Here is a 24,248-nt window from a genome sequence, read left to right on the forward strand (position 1 = left end):
CAGTCAGGAACTCTCCTATTCATGGCTGATGGTTGACAGAGCGTCTTGTTCAGGCTCGGCTCATGACTGCCACCGTGAATGGCATTTCACAGCCTTTCTCCAGGTCTCCTGGCTCTTGCATTCTTCCTGCTGTCTTCTTCAGTGTTCCCCAAGCCTTAGAGGGCTGGTACAAATGTCTTGTTTAGGGCTAGCTCACTTCTGCGTCAATCATTTTTCCCACTTGAATTTCCAGCATTCTCTGCAAGCCCTGCTGGTCCTCCAAGGCTAGCTCTAAGCCACATAAAGCCAGCCCTATCCACCTGCCACAGTCCCATCTTGCAAGGCCTTCTGTTACAGCCCTAAACAGGCAGATCCTCCCTGTTTCATAGCCTCCTCTGAACTCTCAATCCCTTCCAGCCTCTCAGGCTGCTCCCTGGAGAAGTCCTCTGATTGCTCAATCTGACTGCTCAAGCAGTTGTCTAGGAACGATGTCCTTGCCAACACCTCCACACCAAGTCTGGGGGTCCACCGCTCTTGGCAGGCAGACCTGCCCAGAAACAGAATCACAGCAGGCAGAGGAATGGCTGGGAGGGTAAGACTCAGGGTTATCTTAGCTAATGGCACAGAAGTACTTGAGTAGAAATCCCTTCACACTTAGCTGCAAGCACCAGGAATACTGTCACGAGATGCCTGAGGCCCAACTAGTCAGGGTCTAGGTGTGGCTCCTTTGTCCACAAGGACTTCAGTGTGAGGAGGAAAAGCAGCCACATAAGTTGGTATTACTGTGTTTGAAAGATTTAGAAGGGAAGGGCAGGGTAGAGGCAACGTGAAGATAACAAGTGCTGGTCCGCCTTGTGCTGTTACTCAGCATGGATCAATGGGAACACAAGAAAAGCATGGATCAAAAATGGGGCACCAGAATTTGCATAAAAGTCAGACCCCACGCTCCCTTCAATGGTGGAGACGCCTGGTGGCACTCAGAGGAAGGATAGCAGGCTACCAAGAAGAGACTTGATACCCTATGAACATATACAGGGGGAGGAGGTCCCCCTCAGCCACAGACATAGAGGAGGGGAGTAGGAGGAAAGCGGGAGGAAGGGAGGAATGGGAGGATACAAGGGATGGACTAACAATTGAGATGTAATATGAATAAATAAATAAATATTTAAAACAGAAAGAAAAGCATGGATGACGACAGGAGAATCAGCCATGTACTCACTACTGCAAATGATCAGATGTTAAATTCTGCCATGTCTGCCTTCTTGTTTGGAATGTCCATATTTATAACTGTTTAAATTATACACAAAATTGTATATGTTTTCATGTACATATTTGGAAAAAAATATGGGAGGGGGATGGTTGAACCCAAATAAAGTATGCCTTACCCAAAGGTTCACAGGGAAAATAATACTATATTGAAATAGATTATAAGCTTCCCTTTTGGCTTGCTGGTAGTGTTGTTGGTAGTTAACCATTAAACCTCTGTCTAGCTGGCATTTCAAACAGGAACCTAGAAGCCCTAACATCAACTACTCTTGAGGTATCCATCTTTTAATCCTGGCCAAGAGCCTTGCATGCTCTCCTGTGGTCATACACCAGAACACAGTCAAGCAGTGAATGAACAAAGTGCTGGGACTGATATGCCAGGGGTATTCATGGTGTAGGGGCAGGGGAAGGAATGGTGGGGATTATGGAAACCCTTGTTCACAGCTCCCAGGATCCCCACCCCCAGAACAACATCCTTGTCAGTAAGAATGACATCCATAGGGGTGACCTCTACCATCCAGCCCTCTGCATATTACAGATGTACAAATAAGTTGTGTAGAAAAGTTTCACTTCAACAATACCAGGGTACCAGTGTGCACAGGATGAAGCACAACAGACCAGGCTTTTGAGCATGTCACCATCATCTTGGTTTTTATGGTAGACATGTCCAACTTACCATTCTTCTCTTTGATGGCTGTGTGCAAGCAAACTGAATTGCCATATATGGACAACTCCCAGGTGGGAACCAGTCAGTGGTCCCATGCAGGACTCCCACGAGCTGTAGAGCCACGAAGAGGACATCTCTCAAGCTGTGGTCCAGCTTGGATAGGCACCCCCTCATCCCAGGAGTTGAGGTCATACTGAAATTAAAGTGTCTTTCACTTCAGGTCATCTATCTTCTCCCAGGTAGAGGCGTACTGTCTTTAGTATCCCATTCTGCAGGCCTCCAGAGAGATGGCAATGGGGAAGAATCATCAGGTAGGAGGTGGAGATCTCTTTGGCATGCTGGGATCACTTTTCTGGTGCTGAGACCACAGATCTGATCTGGCACCACTGGATTTTCTCTTGGCCTGCTCAGTCAGGTGACTGATGGAGCCATCTCAGATGTCTCATATTCGATGTGTCCAGCCCGTGCCTGTGCACACATCTCCCAAGACTGAGAATTTAAAGTGTAGAGCTGGCAATTGGTTGACTGTGTCCCTTTTACCCTCTGTCAGCAAAGAGCAAAGTGTACAGGGCGGGCTACCAGAACAGTCCCACAGGTAGGTAAGAGCCAGACAGAGGAGGGGACGGAAGCCGAGTAGAGCCCAGAGTAGACCCATTTGTGTCTTTTAAAAAGCAGATAAAGCACATGTTTCAGTTAAAGCAGATAAACCTTGTTTTCCTTTGCCCATCTAAATATCATATTCCTTCTACAACCATATCAGAAGCAACCATAGGGTGCTGGTAATTATACTGCCACTATTTGGTTTTCAGTTCTAACTATTCTGATTCCAAGTCCTTCAACTCTTGCCTGCTAAGCAAAGGAGAAACTAGATTACTATTGATCCTCTAAGAATTATAGCCCAACATGACACTGATTATTGAGTGACACCCAGAATTCACAAATACAAATAAACACTAGTCTCTCTAAAGACAGGCATATCGCCAAGTTACTTATTAAATTACAGGAACCAACTGAGAATCATTGTTTCTAAATTAATGCAACTCTAAAAATTCACATAAGCCATGCCTGCAACCCCCGAACATGGAAGGCAGAGACAGGAAGATTGCAAGTCCAAAAGTAACTCGGGCTACTGAGTGAGTTCTAGGCTAGCCTGAGTTAAATAGAAAAGCCTTGTCTCAAAGACAATTATATTACTAAAAATTAATCATAAATTACAAAGGATAAGGGAATTAATTCATTCCTTCTCTCTCTCTCTCTCACACACACACACACACACACACACACTCCAACCACACACCCATGCAAAGGCAACTACTGTATGTCTACACTGCTTCCCTCTGTAGAACTAGGACAATTCAATATTTGCAACACATTTTATCTATTGGATGTTTTGCTCTTTTCCTGCTCTAGCATGCATATTCTTCCCACGTATCTTTCATACACAGTGTATAATCTGTAGTGTGGCAATATTAACTGTTTTAGCCAATGACTTACTCTTGGACATTTTGATTGTTTATCTTACAAAACTTCCACACTAACTGTCCTCTTACTGAAATTTTGTGTACATAACCGTGTTTGCAAAACAAATTTCTCGGTATAATTCTGAAGCAAGCCTGCATTTTACTTCAGTTGGTGTATGTGTGGATCTCTATTCTTGTGGTAGCAGACATATCACAATCCCTGGGAAAAGCCAAAACTCTAGTGGAGGAGGCCAACTGAGGCAAGTCTGATGATTAAGAGAGAAAAGTATACTATTTTTTAATCCAAAGTCTCTCTGCATTCACAGAGAGTGCGATCCAACGTGGAATTAGAAATAACGAATTTCAAAACAGCAATTAGCTCACTTCTAACCCAAGCACAGCCCTCTACAATAGAACAGGGCAAAGGGAGCAGAGCTGTCTCGGGGTTTCTATCAATTCATTTAAAGTAAGATTTATTGTCTCACCTAAAACTTTACTATTTGCAATAAATGTTCATTAATGGATTCCAAGAACACATAACTTGAATGGTACTTTTATGTGTTAGCCTTTTTAATTTTTACACCACCACCAAAAAATATAGACATTGTTTCTGGAGGATGAAATGGAAACTCGGAGAAAATAAAAGGATTTGCTCCTGAAAACAGAGATGGTAAGACCCAGAGAGATAAGAGCCATTATAGCTGTCTATCACATTAAGCACCATGTTCTTTTAATTTTGTTATTGTCAATGTTTTGAGACAAGGTCTTACTTTGTGGTCTAGGGTGGCCTTAAGTCCACACACAATTTCTAATTGCTATGCTTAAATTTTAATGAATATAAATATCTTGTAACAACCTTACCCTATTTAACCTGGAAAGAAACTGAAACAGACTGGGGGCACTGCTTATGAGCAGGCTTATTTACATTCTTGAGGAAAAACTGAAATAACAACAAAATCCCATTTATTTGATTTGAGTAAAGTAGATATTGACACTAGGCCTGGTGTTTAATGGCATTAGTCTGGCAAGTGAAGTCACATTTTAACAACAACCATATTAAAAGGAAGAAAGTGTCACACCAAGTTAAGTCAAACCCGGAGAATTTCGTTTTAAACCCTGATGAACATCTAACCTATGATTAACACCAAGTCACTTCAGGCGAAGGCTAAGGACAGCTGAAGGGCAGAGACACAGTAAGAACTTCAATGATGTACAACTCAAACATGCAGAGGGAGATTAAAGTTATTTTATTAAATCATGCACATCACGTGTGTTAGTGCAAATAGTTTAATCTGTACTCCAGAAATTCTATTGTACGTTTTATCTTTACAAAATAGATTTCAAACAATTATTTACTTTAAAAAAGGTAATTTTGAAGTTATGCATTTCAGAACAGTATTTGCAATAACTATATACAAGAGGTACTGTGTACCACTGGCATATTAGCATTCTGTGGTGGAGTGGCTTCCTGCAACAGAGAATGGTAAAATGAACTATATGACAGTATTTCTACAAGTCATATGTGGCTAATTCCTCCATAAATCTAGTGATTCTCCTGACAACAATCCCAAGTAGCTTTAAATACAACTTTTAAAATAAAAACAATGACTGCCAAACATCACAAGGCAAATTATATCCTAAACTTCTATCTCAGTATCTGGCTAGGTCTGGATATTCTCATAGAACATTCAAGCCAATTCACTGACATTCCCTCCCAGTCTTCGCTGGCTGAAGACTCAATTATGTGATACTTTAGGATATTGACATCACTACGGTGCTGCACAAACCACAGCTAAACTTCAACCTCTGTGTCTTAAATGCAGAACGTCAAGCGGTGCTTAGGTGTGTCGCTGTGCATGAAACACTACAATCTTGGGAATGGTGCAACTAATTAACAGGCTGTCCCAATTAACAATGAAAAGAGTGTAACCATTGTATACCTAACCAAGAAATCTGTTGGTAGGTAGGTAACATCAGCTTACCTTGAATGTGAATTAGCTCCACATCATAACCAAATTAAGTCAATAAAAGCTTATCTAAACAGATATAATTCTTCCTTCAATTAAACATGCTTGGAGGAACAGATGACAGAAAAAAAAATCATGCTTTCTAAACTGCTGTATATGAGAAGGTAACTTAGCTTTTAAAGAAAACATTTCTTAAATACATGAGGTTTAGTAAGTTACATTCCAATTCATTCAACAGTTTGGTTGTTTGCACTGAAATTATGCAATTATGTTTTTGCTCCCAGAAATATTTCAGTTTGCTCAATAAAATACAAACTCTCATGGAAAGTTTTTCAAAGCTGATGTCCTTCACATCTTCAAGTCACATTAAGGCTGAACAAACATGTATGTATCCCCAAATTATCATTGTAAGAGAATATTTTCCAAATGTATTTTTCCTTTAAAAAAAGAAATCCACACAAATAATTGTCTAAGTCTTGTTCCCAATAGCTCAGTGGTTTTATAACAAGTAAAAATGGCGTAAATATGTAAAAAAAATATATATATATGTGAGTGTGTATATATTCAAACTGATAGGCACTGAGCACACAGGGCCTCTCTTCCCATGTATGTATTAGTTGTTTGATTTGAGTAATTATCGAATCAGAAAAATGAATTATGTGGCCATCAGAATTCAGAGTAAAATATCTATAAATTTATGGTATAAATAATTTGGTGCACTAAGAAGCCTACTTTAGGCCACCATAATAATTCAGAATCTCAACATACTAATTTAAAAATTACATGTAAAACCGAATAAATTCACAACTTTATAACCTCTCTATAGACAGATATATTTTATATAAGTTAAAGCAATGACCCTACAGCTGTATTCTTGCACTTTGCTGTTTTAAGAGGTAAAAAGGAAGAAAATGGTTCTGCTTGTCCCCAGCATGAGTGTGGTGCCAGCTTCTAGAGGGAGGACGGTGTACAGACTCAAGACACACTGTCATGGAGAAGCTCTGGCCAGACCTGGCACATACAGCACAATTGCTGTCACCGCAACCAGGGCCGCCAACATGGGCATCCAGGGCCAGGGTTTCTGTGTGGAAAGAAACCAAGAGTCAGTATCACATTCTCCCCTCTTTTTTTCATACATATTTACCCCTCTGGTGAACTGAGCCCCACATACTTAAAAGGCCACTGGAAAACTCTTGCATTTGCATTGTAAAGGTAAGTATAGAAAGAAAGGAAAATAAGGGAGAACCACACTAACAGGGCCATTATGTGGAAGCCTGAACACCCAGGAAAGTCCTGGGCAGCTTTCAACTTTATAGTTGAAACTTAGTCGTTACTTCTAAATGTATTTCTGGGCTGTGCCTGTTGCATTTATTGTGCTATCTACAAACTGCAGTAGAACTGATGCCTACAGTACACTTCTGCTGAAAAGTTTGTTTCGATGAAATCAGAGTTCCAAGATGGGACAGAAAGAAAATGGTCCAGGCTTGATCTTATAACTTGAAACCAAAGAAGATGCAAATCAGATGAGGTTCAAGAGAAGGGCACTAAGACCCGTGTGATTCCTCTGATGAGCATGCTCTATTACCAGTTAAAGGCAACGAGCAGATGGACTTCCCAGTCAGCCTTCAGAGGGTTCATAATATCCACTTACTTTGATTGCTACCTTTATTCTTACCGGTACTCTAAAAGTATTCTTGACAAACACTCTGATTTGCAGATCAGAGCTCAGAAAGACTTGTTAAAAGCTTACTTATATTTTCCCAAGTAAATTCTCACTGATGTTGAAATTGTGAGCCAAGAGTTCATTACACTAATCTCATTTTATTTCATCCTCACAAAAAGCAGACAAAGGATTAAAGGGAAAAAACAAAAAAATGCAAAACTCTACACCATGGAAGGAAAGAAAAGAGTAACACAGCTAGCTGAAAACTTCAAAGATGCAAACTCTTCATTTCTCATTCCAATCTTATTGAACACATGACTGGGGCGTGAGTGGGGATGTTGTAGAAATTCACTGCTTACTCCAGTTTGCTAGAGGTAAAAACGCAGTTAAAGGCAGCATAGTAACAACAGGTTAGCTTGAGGTTAATTTATGGTTAGCATTACTACAAAAGAAACAAGACATAATGTTATGTGACTAGTTGATTGCTCATTAGTGTGACACAAAAACACAGCATTCTAAATGAAGGGTTTGCTTCATGTAACAAATACCTGTATGGTTTTGCCATGCACTCTATTACAAATATGGCACAAACAGGTGACAGGGACAAACAGACAAGGACTTAACAGTAGTGCTTGTACCTTTCTCTACCACAATGGACCGAAACACCAAAACAGGAAAGCCAGGAATAGGCCGATGAATACGGCTGGGACAGGTTGTAATATGGAGGGCTAAAGAAGGGAAGGGATATTAAAATCATTTTATGCTATGAAAAAAATTTGATAAGATGATTTAGACCCCAGAGGGTGGTTGGAGAAGGAAAGGAAGGCTGAGGTAATAGAAGTTTTGCACCAATTCGAACAGTTTAAAGACATCTAACACAATTCAGAATGGTGACCTATATGATATGTATACTAAAAAACTACTACTTTAAAAGAACAGTTGGAGGCAATAGTCAATGTGCTTGTCACCAAATATCCTAATGAAACCAAACAAGTCTGGACAGAGCAATGATGACAGTTTATCAAATGATGCTCTGTTTGATAATATATTATTTTTTTGTTTCACATCTGAAGTCCACTAGTTGATAAACATGTTTCTATGAAATATAACAAGACAGGTTGTATCTTGTTCTTCTATCAAAACCAATTTTCCTTCTAACCAAAATTCTTTCACTTTTGAGACTGTATTGCTTTAAAGCTTAAAAATACATCTTCTGTGATAATGTGAACTTGATGAGGCAAGAGACATGGCACAATGTAGGATAAACAGGCAGTCAAAGCTCATGACTCTCCTTTATTCTAAACATATCTGGTCTTATTTTAAACGGGAAGGGAATTAAATATAAGCCTATATGGCAAAAAAGGGAGATTCATTTTGAAGGTAAATAGTTTTATACAACTCTAAGTAGTAACAGAACAGGGAGGGTCATTCTGATCATACAAGATGTCTTTGTAGGTTGATTTAACAGGAAGTGGGCTTAAAATCTATACTCAGATATGAATTAACACAAAAGATATCAAACCATTATTATCTGATTTTAGACTGCAATCTACTTTTGATTAGCATAAAGCCTTCAACCTTTCAACTTCTAAAAGACTGCCTAAGCTGCAATCCTGCGTTGTCTAAAACCTATGACTTTACTGAGCCAAGGGCAGCTGGACACAAGTCATAAGCATTCTGTGTAAACTGCATAGCTGGGTGGCCATGCAGCATCACTTGTCTGTGCTTGTGCTGCAAGTTAAGCAGCCACAGGAAGCGTGCGGCTCACATCCACTGCAGTGTCCACGCTGTGACAGCGCTTGGAGTAAGTCTCAGAGCACGACCAACCACACTCAACATCCATCAGTTAGGGCCCACAAATGGTCATCAAAACAAACAACACAACATTTATTTAGTATAACATTGCCTTAACGACCTTTTCTTCTAACAAGTGGGAAACAAGTGTTATCAAATTAAATTTACAGCCAAATGTTTTTCCCATCTCTGTGCCTGAGACACCTCCTCTCTCTCTTCCCTCCCTCCCTCCCCCCCCTCTCAAGCACAAATAAACAGAAAGTTTTTGAGAATGTACATTACTCCTATAAAAACATAAAGCATACCAAAGCTCTTCTGAGACAACCAAATGCTAAGGAGCAGCATGCACCATGTCTCCTAAATGGCCCCCTATGGCACAGGCTTCATTTCCCAGCAGGAAAGAAAAAAAAAAAAAGCCAGATGATGACTTATTGACAGAACGTTAGACTCATCTGTGCAAACCAGATAGTTCCTCTAAGTTGTTGTTGTTTTACTGATAGTTGTTTTCCACCAGGCAAGCTTCAAGCTTTTCTATGCGTGTACATTAAAGGGGCAAATCCTTACTTAAAAAGAAAGGAAGAAATCCCACAGCACAGTGGTTCTGTCACAGATACTCATAATGAAAAGCTTACTTTTCTGGTACCCAGATTGTTAGTATCCCACATCATAATGAAGTATTCTGAAAGACATTCTCAAACCTCTGACATTCTTCTGTCAAAGGAAGCCAAGCCGAGTAGGAAAACACTTACATTATTTCCTTTCTCTCGCAGGAGCTTCAGGTTGTCTTTACACTGTTTGAGCTCATCTGTGATTGACTGCTTTTCCCGCTCAGTCATTTCAAACTTCAACTTCAGTTCTGAGAGTACAGTCTGTGTCTTTTCATACTAAAGGCAAAGAAAAAAGAGTGTGCAGACTTGACTTAAAACGGGTATGAAGCTATTGTTCTACTGGGTCCTGTTTGATAACTTTAACACCAAAGTCAAGTCTATCTGTATCATCAAAGATAAGAGTCCCAGGCACTCACAGTAAGAAACCTTTAAAGTTGACTTAATCCTATGTAACGACACTCTTGACCTGGTGTTAAAGTCAAGGAACAGAACATACCATGCTGCCGCCATCTATTTATAACATAAAGGGTTGCTCTTCCATCAAGTGACAAGAAGGAAAACTTTTCCTCTGAGCAAAAGAAAACCAGGTAGAGACACACCCTATAGCCTAACTAAATGGCAGTGTTAGGTCTATGTGTATTTCTTGGTAATTAAAAATAAGTCTTTTTAGAAAAGCTATTTACACTTGAAATAAAGAGCATTAACTTTCAGTGGGTCTTCCATTACTCAGTACTAGTGGATATCACCAGTAAACTACCAGTGAGTTTTCTAAGTAAAACGGGCAGAGAAATGCATCTGACTTATTCCCTACCAAGAGTTGGGGATTTGATACTTAAAACCTATCAGCACCATTTGAAAAGACTTTTTAAAATCTGTTTGTAATAGGGAAGTTTCCATAAAGGAACAAGCCATTTTCTACTCTTGAAAAGTGTGTGTGTGTGTGTGTCTGTGTGTGTGTGTGTGTGTGTGTGTGTAATATATAGATATAAATAATGCATGAATTTCATACAAATTATCCCTTGAGCGCAGGTCAAACCAATGTGATACAAAGTATGGTTTGATCTCTCAATGTTTCCAAGAAGCTGAAATCCTAGACTGGTTCCATTTCTAAGTACTACAACTTATTGAAGCCTAGGCACCCAGAGGGACACTGTTCTGTTGTTGAGCGTGTCTCCACTTCTGCTGCCCCACTCTGCCATCTCTGAGTGTTTGAGAAGGTAGACAGGAAGACAAGGACTGAATAGAAAACAAATATACCATGAGTGTAGTCTGTCAGAAAGGCTCCTCCTCTTCTCTCAACATGGCTTAGGAGAATGGAAGGTTTCTAGTCTTCTCTACCTACATCTTAAACTTAATAAAGGATGCCTTTATAATAGTGCTCTTGAAATAAAAACACCTTGAAGTGGAGAGGACCTCATCAATACTCAATAAAGACAAATATTAAGAAAGATGAAAATATGCAAATAACATTAAGGCGGAAGCAGATAGGGAAGAGGTCAGGGTCAGCATAGAGGTTACCAGGAAGGAGAAGAAAGATTTGAAAGAAACATTTTGTTACCTAAGAACATTCCCAGAACAGTCCTGGGCAGTTCGCCAGAAAATGAACTAAAGACTAAAATCCATGGGTTTTCCCAGTTGGTGTGAGGGTCTATGAACTGCTCCCAGAGGGCAGAAGGCTACTGGGAAGCTGCCGAGAAAAAGACAGTGATACTAGACTAGTTTTGCACTTTAGTACACAATCAGTTCTCAGTAGTCACGGAACTTCTTAACAGCACTAATAAAGGATAAGTCAAAAGTGCTTTGTTGATCAAACTTTTCCTCTCCCTCCCTTTTCCACCATTTTTACATCCAGACTGCCCTCTACATCAGAACATTAAATCATCACGGGATGCTGCTGTGTAGCTCCAGCACAGGAATGCCTAGGGAGGACTCTGGCCCTACAGGAAGACAGGGAAGCCAAACACCAATTCTACGTCAGTCTTTTCAGGGTAGACTCAGATGTTCACTGTTTTATGTATTCTCTGGTTAGTTGGTTTCTTTGAGACAGGATCTATGTAGCCTACATGGCACCAACTCAAGACCTATCTTTCTCGGATTCCTAAGTGTGGAGATTGCAAGTGTATGCCACAAACTGGTTGAACTCTTGGATTATAAATGTTCTCGTGAAATTAAAATACATAAAAGCTTTACAAAATTAGATATAAAGGTGATATGCAATTATCTTCTCTTACTGTTGAGCATTAAAAATTCTTTTTCATACTTTTTCTTTGGAGTTATTTGTATAAAAATTACCACAGATGAAGCTTTAACCAGCAGAACAAAGGTCACCCTCTGAGGCCTTAGCTTTATATCTCGCTTGGGTATCACGTCTGTTCCCTCTTGCTTTTTAACTTTGAAGTGACTGGTGAGTTCACTCTTAATAGAGAAATGCTGCATAATATTACCAACACCTTTGCCTCTTCTTCATAAAAATAATCATATCTAGGGTTGCTCACCTTGTGATAGTTTGACCTGTTACAGTACTAAGGACACATAATCAGGATTTTGAGCACATTAAGCATGATTCCATGAGAGAAAGGAGAGCAAAGGGAAATGTTGAAAGAAGTAAATATACATTACTAAAATGTAATAATGTATTTGCAGTGGATTACACAGAGATAAAAACGTTATTGAAACTATTTTACTTACAGACTAATATCCAATGCATTGACAGAAGGACAAACAGAGCAATTTCACATTACAAAGAAATATGATGACCATACATTATTTCACAAGGGAAAACAGTGGACAAGAAAATAGGAAAGAAGCATACTGACAAGCTCAGACATATTTTTAAATAATGCTGCATTTAATGCAATCCAAAGACCAGCGACAGTTTAGATGCTGTGACAACATGCCACTGCCATTTGTGAAAACAGTCAAAGCATTTGGCACTGATTATTCAGTGACTGAAAGCAGACAAACAAATAATGCAACAAAATGGCTAACGTATCCATAATAACATAGGACAGAATCATCTTCCAACCACAAACTCTTCCCGAATACTAAAAGAATTATGTATGGCACATGGACTGGAAGGGCACAAAGTGTGTACAGTATTAGATATTGGGGTATTTACTTTGGCACAAATTTTGTGATTCACCCAAATAAGGATTTTCCTAAAATACACATCCTTAAGCAGGTAAAGCAGAACATTTCAAAATCAATGTATCTACACAAATATAAAAACTGTTGCAGTTTTTAGAAACAAGCACAAAGACAGAAGAACAATAATCATTTCCAAACGCAGGACACTCAAGGCAAAGTGCAAAGAGAAACTTGCATTAATCAAATTTTCTAAAATCAACTTTCAGAAAATTCATTTCTAAAGACAAATTGCTGTCTTCCACTTCCTTCTAACCTAGGAAGCATCTGGCCTGTTGGCAAGTCTACAGCTGATGCTTCCTGAGGAGCAGACGGCCTTACTAACCTGCACCCTGAGCCGGCAGGAATCAGTGCAGGAAGGGCAGTAGGAGCCAACACAACCTGCACTGCCCTGTTGTCAGCTTTAAGGAAATGTACCTATCCTGTTCAGAAAGACCTTGGGTGAGTCCCTTCCAGGGTCAATCTCTCACCATCCTTAAACCATTATTCAAAAAAGCTAATAAAATCAATGTACAAGCAAAAGCACACGAAAATTTAAGTGTATATTTGTAAAGACAAAAAAGAAAGCAGAGAGGAAAATACAGTACCATAGAACAGGCATGTTCTTTTGTGTATCAGTGAATTTTAAGTATTTTTTTCTTCTCTGTTTTCAGACACAGGATCTCGTGTAGTCTAAGCTGACCTCAAACTCACTGTGTTGCTGAGGCTGACCTTGAACTCCTCATTTTCTTGCTCTGCCTCCCAAGTGCTAGGATTGTAGGTGTGCATCACCATGCCCTTCGGTATGTATGTTTTAATTTGGTGTTTTGAGCTAGGATTCATTATGTAACCCAACCCAACCTAGCCTTGAATTCACTCCTCCTGCCTCAGCCTTCCAGGTGCTGGGATGACAAGCATGAGCCACCACATCAGGGTAAATGACTTTTTAGTCACCTTTCCAGGAGCATATAGCTTAGTACTAGTGTTGTCCTAGTTTGCCTTCTGAAAGAACAGTTGGTTAGACATGACACTCTTTTTCATAGCTAAACAATAGACCAAGCGTCTTCTACGAAGGGTCTCTCATGTCAGAGGAAAATTAAAAACTAGATCTTATATCTGTATGTTTGAAAAGAAGCACTTGATAAATTCTCTTGATATGGACCATGACGCACACCTAGCAATGAGCAGGCTAGAGTGTTCCAAGTGTCAGCTGACAGGTGATATGGTTTCTGCTTTTCTTTATTCTAAGTAGCATGGATATCTGAATTGCCTTTGGCTTTAAGTCCAACCATAACTGGGCTCAGAATGTCTTTTCGCTTTACCTCTTTCTGTACATCCTTTGCTTGGCTTTCAGCCTTACTGAGAAGAGTCTTTAAGTCTGCTGAATCCCGAAGATGTTGTTCTTTCAAGGATCCCACTTGGTTCTCAAGCTCTTTCCTAGTCATCTGAAGGATGCTGAGGTCACTCGTGAGCTCCAAACTCTGCTTCTGAGAACTGCAACATAAGCACTGACAGTCATCACAGCAGACACTGGGCAAAGAGGACGTCCAGAGTCCTCACCGTCTCACCAGGTGAGAGGGAATTTCACAACAGAAAACAAAAGGTATAAATAAAGCAAGATACTTCAGTAAGGAAAAGGCATTATGACACGAAAAATTCCTTTAAGTTTAAAGCCATATCCTTTCAAATACATTTAGGCTGGAGAGATCGCTCAGCAGTTAACAGCACTGGCTTATCTTCCAGAGGGCCCAGGTTCAATTCCCAGCAACCACATGGTGGCTCACATAAAAGTAGAAATTTTATAAATAGAAGAAAATGACTATATTTTGGGTGCTTTCTTTGCTTTTATTATCTTCTTGTTCTGAGATAGAATATGTAGCTTTGGTTGGCCTGGAAATCGCTCTGCAGACCAGGCTGGTCTTACACTCACAGAGATCTACCTGCCTTTGCCTTCCAAATGCTGAGATTAAAGATATGCACCCCATGTTGTATACTTTAGTATACCAAATTATCTGTACTAATTGTATCATAAATACATAGAAATGCATGTTTCAACTATGTTATTAGATTAAGTACTTGAAAAGAGAACAGGGGTCAGAACCCTGAAGCAAAGCATAGGAGTTACTGCTAATGTAGGCAAAGACAAAGCTGCGAGAATGAGAAGCACCGTCACATGGGGGGAAAGACCATAGCAAGGAACTAGACGACAAATGAACTGTGGGGTATGGAGCAAACTGTGTAACTGCTAAGCCTTATTCTCTGAATAAGCATTTCCTGAGCCCTGAGGTGTGCCCATAAGCTATGCTACAAACAGCAAGGGGTGCCTCAGTGTCCCCTTCTGTGCTGGCTAGTTCTATGTCAACTGCACACATTCTACAATTATCTGGGAAGAAAGAATCTCAGTTGAGAAAATGACCTTTTGCTGACTAGCTGGTAAGTAAGCTTGTGGGGTGTTTTCTTCATTAATGATTGATGTGGGAGGCCCCAGTCCACTGTGAGTGGTGCAACCCTGGGCAAGTAGTCCTGAGTTGTAAAAGAAAGTAAGCCATGAGTAAGCCAGTAAAAGGCACCCCTTCATGGCCTCTTCTAGGTTCCTACTCTGACTACCTTCAACAATAGTCTACGGCCCAAGAGTTGTAAGATATAATAAACTCCTAGCCAAGTTGCTTTGTCTCGGTGTTTTATTACCACAATAAGAAACCCTAATTAAGACAATACATGAAGCTATTCTCCAGTTTTAATTACATGATTATTTTTATAATTTTCTAGTAGAAATAATTTATGTATGAGGCAAGTAATGTGATATGCATCTGGGGATATTCCTCAGTGGTAGCGTGTGTAGCTAACATGACCAAGACTCTGGGTTCAATATCCAGTGTTCAATTCTTTGATAACAGAAAAAAAAAAAAAAAAAAAACTTATCTAGCTTAGGGAAAAAACAGTTCCCACAAAGATTTTTAGAGCTGGAAAGATGGTTCAACAGTTAAGAGCATTAGTTGCTCTTCAGAGGATGTGTTTGATTCTCTGCATCCACATGGCAGCCTATAACCATTTGTAACTCCAGTTCCAAGGGATATGCTGCCCTCTTCTGGCTTCTACAGGCAATACATGCACATGGTATACACGTACACAGGCAACGAAACACGCATAACACATAAAATATTTTTTAAATATAAGAGTTTCAAAATGAGTGTTCTGTCTTTCATTTGGAACTTAATCATATTCAATACTATAAATAAAGAACTACAGAGCATATTTCCCACTCTGATTATACAATGGGCAAATTCTTAGGGATGAGTCTGGTAGTATTAGGCCAATATGTTTAACATGCCAACTAGTTTGGCTGAACATTTTGCTCCAAAATGATATTTAAGTATCAAAATTTATATAAAAATCAAAGACAAATATTTAGGTTGAAAGGGAAATTCTCACATACTTGTGCAATTCTTTTTCTTGCCGCTGCAGTTCTGATGACAATAGAACGTTTTCTTTTCTTAGAGAGTGGCATTCAGTCTCCAAGGCGTTCCATTCCCTTTTCAACTTCTCTAGTTCACCTAAAATAGTCACAAACATTTGTTAATATAGAAATTAAAATACACCATATTCAATAGAGACAGAGTATCACCTCACAGAATGTACTTTTTCCCTTAGAAGCACATGGGTTTTTAGAAAACAGTCTTTGATTCCTATCACTTTGCTTTTGTAGCTCAGAGACGATCTATCGCCTTAAAATTTCAGAGCGTTTCTTTTCCTACTTCACTGTTTTTATTTGTTTGTAGCCCAGGCTGGCTGGGAAGGTTCTATGTGAAGCAGACTAACATTAAACTTACAGAGAACCACCTGCCTCTACCTCCTGAGCACTGGCATTACAGTGTATCCTACTATGCTTCATCGTTTCATTGTTTTAAGACAATAATGTTCATGTTTGCTTGTTTTGAAGCCGACTCTCAGGATATAATCCATAAAGGTTTTAAACTCATAATCCTCTGGTCACTACCTCGTAGGTGCTAGGATTATTAGTAAGCACTATGGTTATGACACATCCTTCAATAGCATTAGATAGAATTAACAGTGTATGCTTCTAAAATGAAACTTATTACAGAACCAGTAGGGCTGCAGGATTTATCTACAGCTCTTGTATAGAAGCTCTGGTTTATACAGTTACCTTCTATCATGTTAGTTAAGAGCTGGCAGGTGTGGGCTGAGACAACACAGTGAGACAAAGGGCCACCCCCGGCTACTCCTCAGCACTCACTCACCTTGCAACCTAGTGGCCTCCTCTCTTTGCTGGTCTTCACACTGCTGACATCTAAGCTGGAAACTGCTTTGCAGACTTGTGATCTCTTTCTCATATTCAGATGCTGCTTTCCTCCAGCTCTCAAGCTCCACTCTCACCTTCTTAAGCTCTTCTTGCAAAGAAGCAAAGTCAGTGTCCCGCTCAGAAGCAGCCTTTGCTGCTGCTTGATGTAGGAGCAAAATCTCATCTTGAGCACTAAGTAATTTATCTCTCGTGCTGGAGATTTCAGTGTCTTTTTCCTCTTGGAGATTCTCCATATCCACATGTAACCTCTGCAACTGGACTATAAAAGTGTATTTATTTATCTATCTATCTTTTTCTTAAGTCCACAGAAATTAAGAACACATTACAGGCCACAGCTACTGTTCAGCCTATTTGTCACAGATATCTCTTTTGATTAAACTGCACAAGCAATTCATGTTTGATACAGAAAATGCCAAGATACATAAGAGAGGAAACCAAAAAGCTAAAATAAACTTTACCTTCCTCACAGAGATGTATTTTAGTATTTATTCTCCTTGTTTTCCAATGCCTAGCTACATATATAAAAACAGACATTAAATGGAAAGGGGGTATGTAATATATTTCCTACTTTCTTGAAGATGGAAATATTTTGGAGGGAGACAATGAGACAGGCTAGCTCAAGCTAGTTTTAACCTCATGACCCTCTTGCCCTGTCTCTTAAGTGCTGGGATTACAGGCATGCACCACCACAGTTAACATCACACCTGCCTTTTCAACTCCAGTGTCTAACAATGGGTTCCTGAGTCAATCCCTCTCTTTCACCTGCTTTAAAGGAAAACTATCTAAGAGCCCAGTATGGCAATGAAGAAAGAACCAGAGACATGACAACTGAGGACCCTGTGTAATCTTACTTGCCGTTCCTTTTCTAACATTAAACATGAACAGTAACCAGAGCCATCTCAAACAGTCTTGGGATGCCCTTACCTTGAAGAACCTGAATTTGTTTAGCAGATTCCTCAACTTGATTTCGATAGGCTTTTCGTTCTTCTTCCAAAAGAGCTAAAAAGCAAAAACACAGTGTATCTAATTTTGTGAGTTAATGAAAAACATTCACAATTGTGCAGCTAGAAATTTCTAAAATTTTTCTTTTAAAGTTTACTGAAAGACTCAAGGTTAGGTGATCAGTATTATCAGTATTAGCCATTAAGATTTTAGGAACACAAAACAATCGTAAGTATCACCAAGAAGCCTGTCTTACACAAGAAATATCCTAATAATTATTAATCATCGAGCAGTGTGATAGCACACGCTTAGAATCCCACATACTGGGAAGGCTAAGGCAAGGAAGCGCCCAAGCTCAAGGTCAGCCTCAGCTACACAGTGAATTCAAGGCTAGATTAGTCTACAGAAGAGGACTGGGATATGCCTCACTGGTAAGAGTGCTTGCCTTCTATACATAAACCCCTAGGTACAATCCCTAGTACTGTTAAAAGAAATAACATATTAAGAGCCAGGCATGGTATTGGATACCTTAATCTAATCCAAGCACTCAGGTTAACAGAGGCAGGAACATCTCTGTGACTTCAAGCCAGCAAGAGCTATCTATATAGCTATCTATCTCAAAAACAAAACAAACAAACAAAAAATCCAAACAAACAAAAAACCAACAACAACCACCCCTCCAACAACAAACAAGCAAAAAACAAACCTTAAAATAATGCACCAAAACAAACAAACAAACAAACAAACCTCCAAAACATAAAATTCTTGTGTTTGTTGTCAAGTACGTAGTAAATACAAAATAATGGCTGACTGCTAAATATTTTTTCATTATAATTAGTCAACGTTAGACTGTATCCTATAAAAGATTCAAATTGAAGAAATGTCTATTTTTTAATTGTTGCAATCCTGGGGCTCAAAGCCAGGGTTTCACATAAGCGAGGATGGCCTTACCCTGAGCTATAGCTAAGTAAGTTGAGCTCAGTACTAATACCCCATCAAGATAATAATGTCTTTAAGTATCAGGAAAGAAAATAAAGTTCCCAGCTTCTTGTTGGCATTGAGTTGTTCTTCTGCTCAGAAAGTGCATCTTATAAAAGCCACAGGTGGCAGAAGACTCCATAGGCTGGACCTTAGAACTCTGCAAGATTTAACTGCCAAAGAGCAGATGCTGGGATGATATAGAAGCCTAAGCTCCAGAAAACAGCATGGTCCCCACTGGCAAATAATTATCACACTAATGAGCCACACGGAAGTGGCCAAGATGAGAAGATCCTTTTTTCCTTATTTAAAAGGGAGTCTAGCTCCCCAGGCTGGCCTCAAATTAATATTCTTCTTTCTGCTACATGTGCCATTGCATTTGGCTTAGAAGCTTCCATATCCTGAACCCTGCCTGTAGCCTTACTGTTAAATAAACTCCTACACTTCCCCAAAGTGGACACTAATATTAGGAATAAATCCATTTTTGAGGGCCCTCACAAGGCTTGTGTTGCACTGGTTGATTGGGCATCTCACAACACAAAAAAAAAACAAAACAAAACAAACAAAAATAAAAACAAACAAACAAAAACCAAACTAAAAAACCTGAAATATGTAATGTTATGAAATCTGAAACTTTTGCTCCCAAGCATTTCAGATAAGGGACATTCAGCCTGCAATAGCATGTAATTAACAATTATCGATGGAGGTCTTTTGTTGGTAGAGCTCACAAAGAAGGAAGGTGAGCAGCTTTAACAGTCCTCATCTCATCTTCTGAAATGGAAGCTGAGAAGGCCGAGTGGATGTTGAGAACAAGCCTACCAAAGCCCCGGCTCTGGAGACCCCGCTGTGCCTCTGGGCTCTGAGTTCTGCGCCAATAAGTCACACTGCGCTGCCTTCATAGGACCCCAGGGAATTGCAGTAATCTTGATCTCACCTTGAAGTTCAAAGCATTTTTGTTTACTTGCTCTAGCTAGCTCCTGGGCTTCGATCAATTCTTTGCGAAGATGCTGAATTTCTTGTTTGGCCTCAGTTTCTGACTGTGCACCCTGCAAGTCATCTGACAAAAACATGTTTATTTTAAAAGCAAGTGTTAGTGCTGCACTAGAATCTCTATAACTGAAGTCTGGCATTTTTTTTCATGGTTAGACATACACAGCTAATAACACGGCACAACTGAGTTAAGCAAAACTTAGAAGCAAATTAGAGTAAGCATATTAGTTATGTTTATTCTGAACAACATGAGTTAACATGGATACTAGTACTATAAAATACAGAGATTAACATACATTTTATTGATGAATTGCTCCTGTAAACTTGAAATTCAGTGAGACAGACATAACACTGTTTTCCATCAATTTTCAAATTACATTTATTGTTACTACTGTGGTATTTGTGTGTGTCTGTATGTGCGTGTGTGTGACATGCACGCCACAGTACATATGCAGAGGCCAGAAGACAATGTAATGAACTTTGCTCTTTCTACCATGGTGGTCCCAGGGATTAAACTCAGGTTATCAGGCTTGGCAGCAGGTGCCTAATTTACTAGACGAATCCTCTTTCAGGTTCCTTCATCAATTTTGAAATTGAAAATACGACACAAAAACTTTACTTAAATTTAAATAAAAAGAGAAAAACAAAAGCAAAAATTATTCAAGAAAGAGAGTGAGGACTAGCAAGGCTTGGCAGGAAGAGGCACTTCCAAGTTGACCCGAGGACCCCTGTCACCCCAGAATTCTACAAAGTAGCAAGATGGAACAGACTCCTTAAGAGTTGTTCTAACTCCATATACACACCTCTCCCCATCCTACCTACCATGAACAAATAAACTAAGTTAAAAAAGAAAAAAGTCAAACTTCTGGTTTTTAGTTTGTTTGGTGTGTGTGTAATAACATTTAAAGAAAGATCATTTGAGGGTGGCATAGTAGGAGTTGGAGGTAAGAAAGGGTAATAGAGAAACAATGTAGTTACAGCTTAATTTTAAAAAAATTAAAAAATACCGTCAACCATATAAATACAAAAAAAAAACTAGACTAGATATTCTACTGTACCTGATTTGTACCCAATATCACATACACAACAGATAAATATACTTGTTGAATTATTACTGATGTGACCTTAGCAATTTAACTGAAATAAATTTAATCTAGCATTACCCTCTTTCCTTCCTAGTTACTCTGCTGCTCATCTTCTGCTGTATTAAAACTTTTAGTGGGCTAGAAATGTAACTCCGCAGCTAAGAAAGATTGCTAAGCAGCCATAGGGCTGGAGCTCAGAATCTACCACCTAAGTAACAAGCTGAGTGACTTGCAAATGTCTCAACCTCTGATCCGAGGAGTCGTATATCCTCTTCTGGCCTCTGAGTGCACATGGGCTTACATACACCCATCCAAAACATATACATATACAAATATGCATGTGCTCTCGCTTCACCCCCTCTCTCAAACAAATCTTTAAAACTATTTTGGCTAGTGAGCACTGGCTAACATCACCCAGTAAGTCATATTTTTATATTGTATTATAGTTGTGTTTTGTATTCTTTTGCTTACAAACAGTAAAGCTATACCACACAGCAAGTGCTAGGCCTGGGCTATAGGGTGAGACCCTGTAGCAAATAAATAAATAAATAAATAAATAAAAGATTCTTGCTGCAATAGGAGGCAAGACAATAAATATGTAAGAAATTATACCATTATAAAATCATTCTTTGACCCCTACTGTAACAATAACTAATTGGGGGGAAATAATCAGCATATGCTAAAACATTAGTAGTAACAAGTCTGAGGTTTAATGGAGCATGTTTGTAGTCAGACAATTCTCCACAAGGTACTTACTAGTTACAAAAAGAAAATTAGTTACTTTGCAAGGAAAAACCTGGGAGACCACACCTTAAATAGTCAAAGTTAATGTCACCAATATCAGAACTGTTATGAAAGTTTGGGTTTCTTAGTTATGCTATATAAACATGTTTTTGTCTTAATCCCAAGTGTGGGATATGGGGTTGTCCACAGTAGCAAACTATTTGCCTCATGCAGCTCTGAGAAGGGCATGGTCTTTACCAGCTGCAGTTAGTTAATTCTAAGGACTCTGGAGAGAGGGAAAAAAGCCACCCCCAGAGAGAGCCTGGGGGCTCTGAGAAAGCAGAGGGCTGCTGCTGCTCCCCCTGCTGCTCCTGGTGCTATTGATGCACCATGAGGAGAAGCTGGAGACTTGTCCCAAGGAACCTGAAGACCTTAAACAACAGGAAGCAGCTAAAGAGAACTATGCCCCCCAACCCCGCTAAGCTTCTTTCTTTCTTTCCTACCTGGTGCTGGGGTCTAAGAAGGGATTCAGGTGGAGAAAGGAAAATAAGATAGAAGAAAACCAAAATAAAAATAGATTTTAAAAATATGCCAACATAGAACAATTCAGTATCAGGAACTTTCTGACATGAATATTTCTGTAAAATATACATAGTTCAAATCTAGTCATGACGAGGCATTAGTCACAGCCAAACTGAGAGACATTTTAATTGTCCCATGCTGTTCAAAACTGTTAGTATCATGGAACTCAAAGGATACTGAAGAGACATGACAAAGTCAGTGCATGACCTAGGACTCTTTTGTCATAGTACACTAATGGACAATTGGAAAAATGAGAATGAAGCTGGCAGACTCAAGTGCCATATCAATGTTAACGCCTTAATTTTGAGAATGGTATAGTTGTCATACAGGAGGAACGGGATATGCATAGCAAGGTATTTAAGAGTAAAGACTATCATGTCTACAATTAGTTCTGAATGGTCCATGAGTAAAAGGAAAGAGATAGGAAAAAGGAAGAGAAATAATGATGAAAAAAAAATCTGATAAAGTGAACAAATATGGTTGCAATGTTTACATTTGGAGAATTTGAGTGAAAAGTATATGGGACTCTTAGTCGTAATGCTGTAACCTTTCTGTAAGTTAGGAATTGTGTCAAAGTGAAAGAAAATGTCTACATATGCCTAAATACAGGAAATATAGTAGAATATTAACACTTACTGAATTAAGCATATATAGGTGCTTCTGGTTTTCTTCAACTTTAACCATGTTGGCTTTTGTTTTGTTTTGTTTTTCAAGATATTGTTTCTTTGTGTAGTCCTGCCTGTCCTGGAACTCATGCTGTAGACCAGGCTGGTCTTGAACTAACAGAGATCTGCCTGCCTCTGCCTCTTGAGTGGTGTGATTAAAGGCATGCCCCACCACTGCCTGTCTGTTTACATTTTTTAAATAATTAAAAAAAAAAAAAAAACTCTCTTAAGTAACCAACCCTAATGCCACCATCTTAGTAAAAGCCCAATAATTTCTGACTGAATTCCATCAACTCATCTTGCCCTTCTGTGTTATTATGTTATCACTATAAGCACAGTAAGAGTAAATGGATTACTGCAACAGCTAAAAGAAAACTGCTTTGCTTTAGTGGATCTTCGTAAGTGAAGAATCCACCTCTAAAGTCTATACATAGACAATTGTCATCCACAGCATAACACTTCCCTTAATAGGTCATGCTGTCAAGCAAAACTAACACAGCACTTTGCTTTCAAATGAGATAACAAGGAAGTGGGGCTTATGCCAAGTAATCACATTTTAAAGGAGAAAATATAATCAATGCCATAATGAGCTGTGCTCATACAATGGAGCACTATTTGCACATTAGTTCTCTGAACCATACAAAATACCAACACTTTAATTATAAAAAAAGAGATGGCATGTATCAAATCATACAAACAGTCGCAGAAACAGTACTACTGACTAAAAATCTTGACAAATTAAGTTTGGTGCAATAAACACAAATGACCACTTTCAAACTAATCACGTAGTTAGTGTGGAGATTGGACTTTTAAACAACCAAGAGCCAACTTTTATCAAAGACTAATGAGAAATCCTTTTGTGCTAAGGCTGATTAAGCATCTGTTTTCACAAGGTTTGGTGGGAAATTACTCTATTAGTTTAGTTTATTGTGGTGAAGTCTACTCTCATGCTGCCCTACTTTTTTCCTTAAAATGGAAGGCTTTTTTTTTTTTTTTTTTTTTTTAATCAATCTGCTTCACAGTCTTGGGAGATTTTGGTGGTGAGTATTAATGGACAATGTTTAGACGAGGCTAAATGCAAGCCTCCCACAGCCTAATTTATTTTTTCTTCTTTCTTTTGGAGGCTGAGTCTTATCTAGCTTAAGCTGGTCTCAAGTGAACTTGGAGTACTGCCTCAACCTTCTGCGTAGCTAGAATTCAAGGAACATGCCACAACACCTAATCCCATTTCTGTGATGACTGCTTCTATGGCCATGAGGTAATTTTCCTTCTGCTATACAAAGCTTTGCTTAAGAGAGTATATAAACCTAGGACAAAAATAATAAATGTGTTTTAGAGCTTGTGGGGTTGCCCCATCCACAAAATATATTTTTGATTGTCCATATATATGTATATTTATGTTTTATATATGTATGTATGCATGCATGCATGTATG

At 39.1% G+C, this 24,248-nt stretch overlaps 1 protein-coding gene across 25 annotated transcripts in view; it reads right to left on the minus strand.

Annotated features, from left to right (window-relative positions):
* Positions 1-5,958: 5,958 nt before the first annotated feature.
* Positions 5,959-24,248, minus strand: part of Slmap (sarcolemma associated protein) — a 121,168-nt gene continuing 102,878 nt past the window's right edge. For 8 of the 25 annotated variants that reach the window (XM_051140466.1, XM_051140410.1, XM_051140432.1 and 5 more), the window contains 7 exons: positions 19,703-19,825; positions 17,773-17,847; positions 16,787-17,107; positions 15,964-16,081; positions 13,850-14,021; positions 9,546-9,680; positions 5,959-6,420 (listed from right to left, as the gene is read on the minus strand). In XM_051140466.1, the coding sequence (XP_050996423.1) occupies positions 6,328-6,420; positions 9,546-9,680; positions 13,850-14,021; positions 15,964-16,081; positions 16,787-17,107; positions 17,773-17,847; positions 19,703-19,825 (1,037 nt within the window). In that variant the 3' untranslated portion in view covers positions 5,959-6,327. Of the gene's footprint in view, positions 6,421-7,640; positions 7,731-9,545; positions 9,681-13,849; positions 14,022-15,963; positions 16,082-16,786; positions 17,108-17,772; positions 17,848-19,702; positions 19,826-24,248 lie in introns of all 25 variants that reach the window. The other 17 variants (XM_051140475.1, XM_051140416.1, XM_051140386.1 and 14 more) reach the window with 3 other exon arrangements.

Source organism: Acomys russatus, chromosome 3 (assembly GCF_903995435.1).
Source record: "Acomys russatus chromosome 3, mAcoRus1.1, whole genome shotgun sequence".
Taxonomy (NCBI): Eukaryota; Metazoa; Chordata; class Mammalia; order Rodentia; family Muridae; genus Acomys; species Acomys russatus.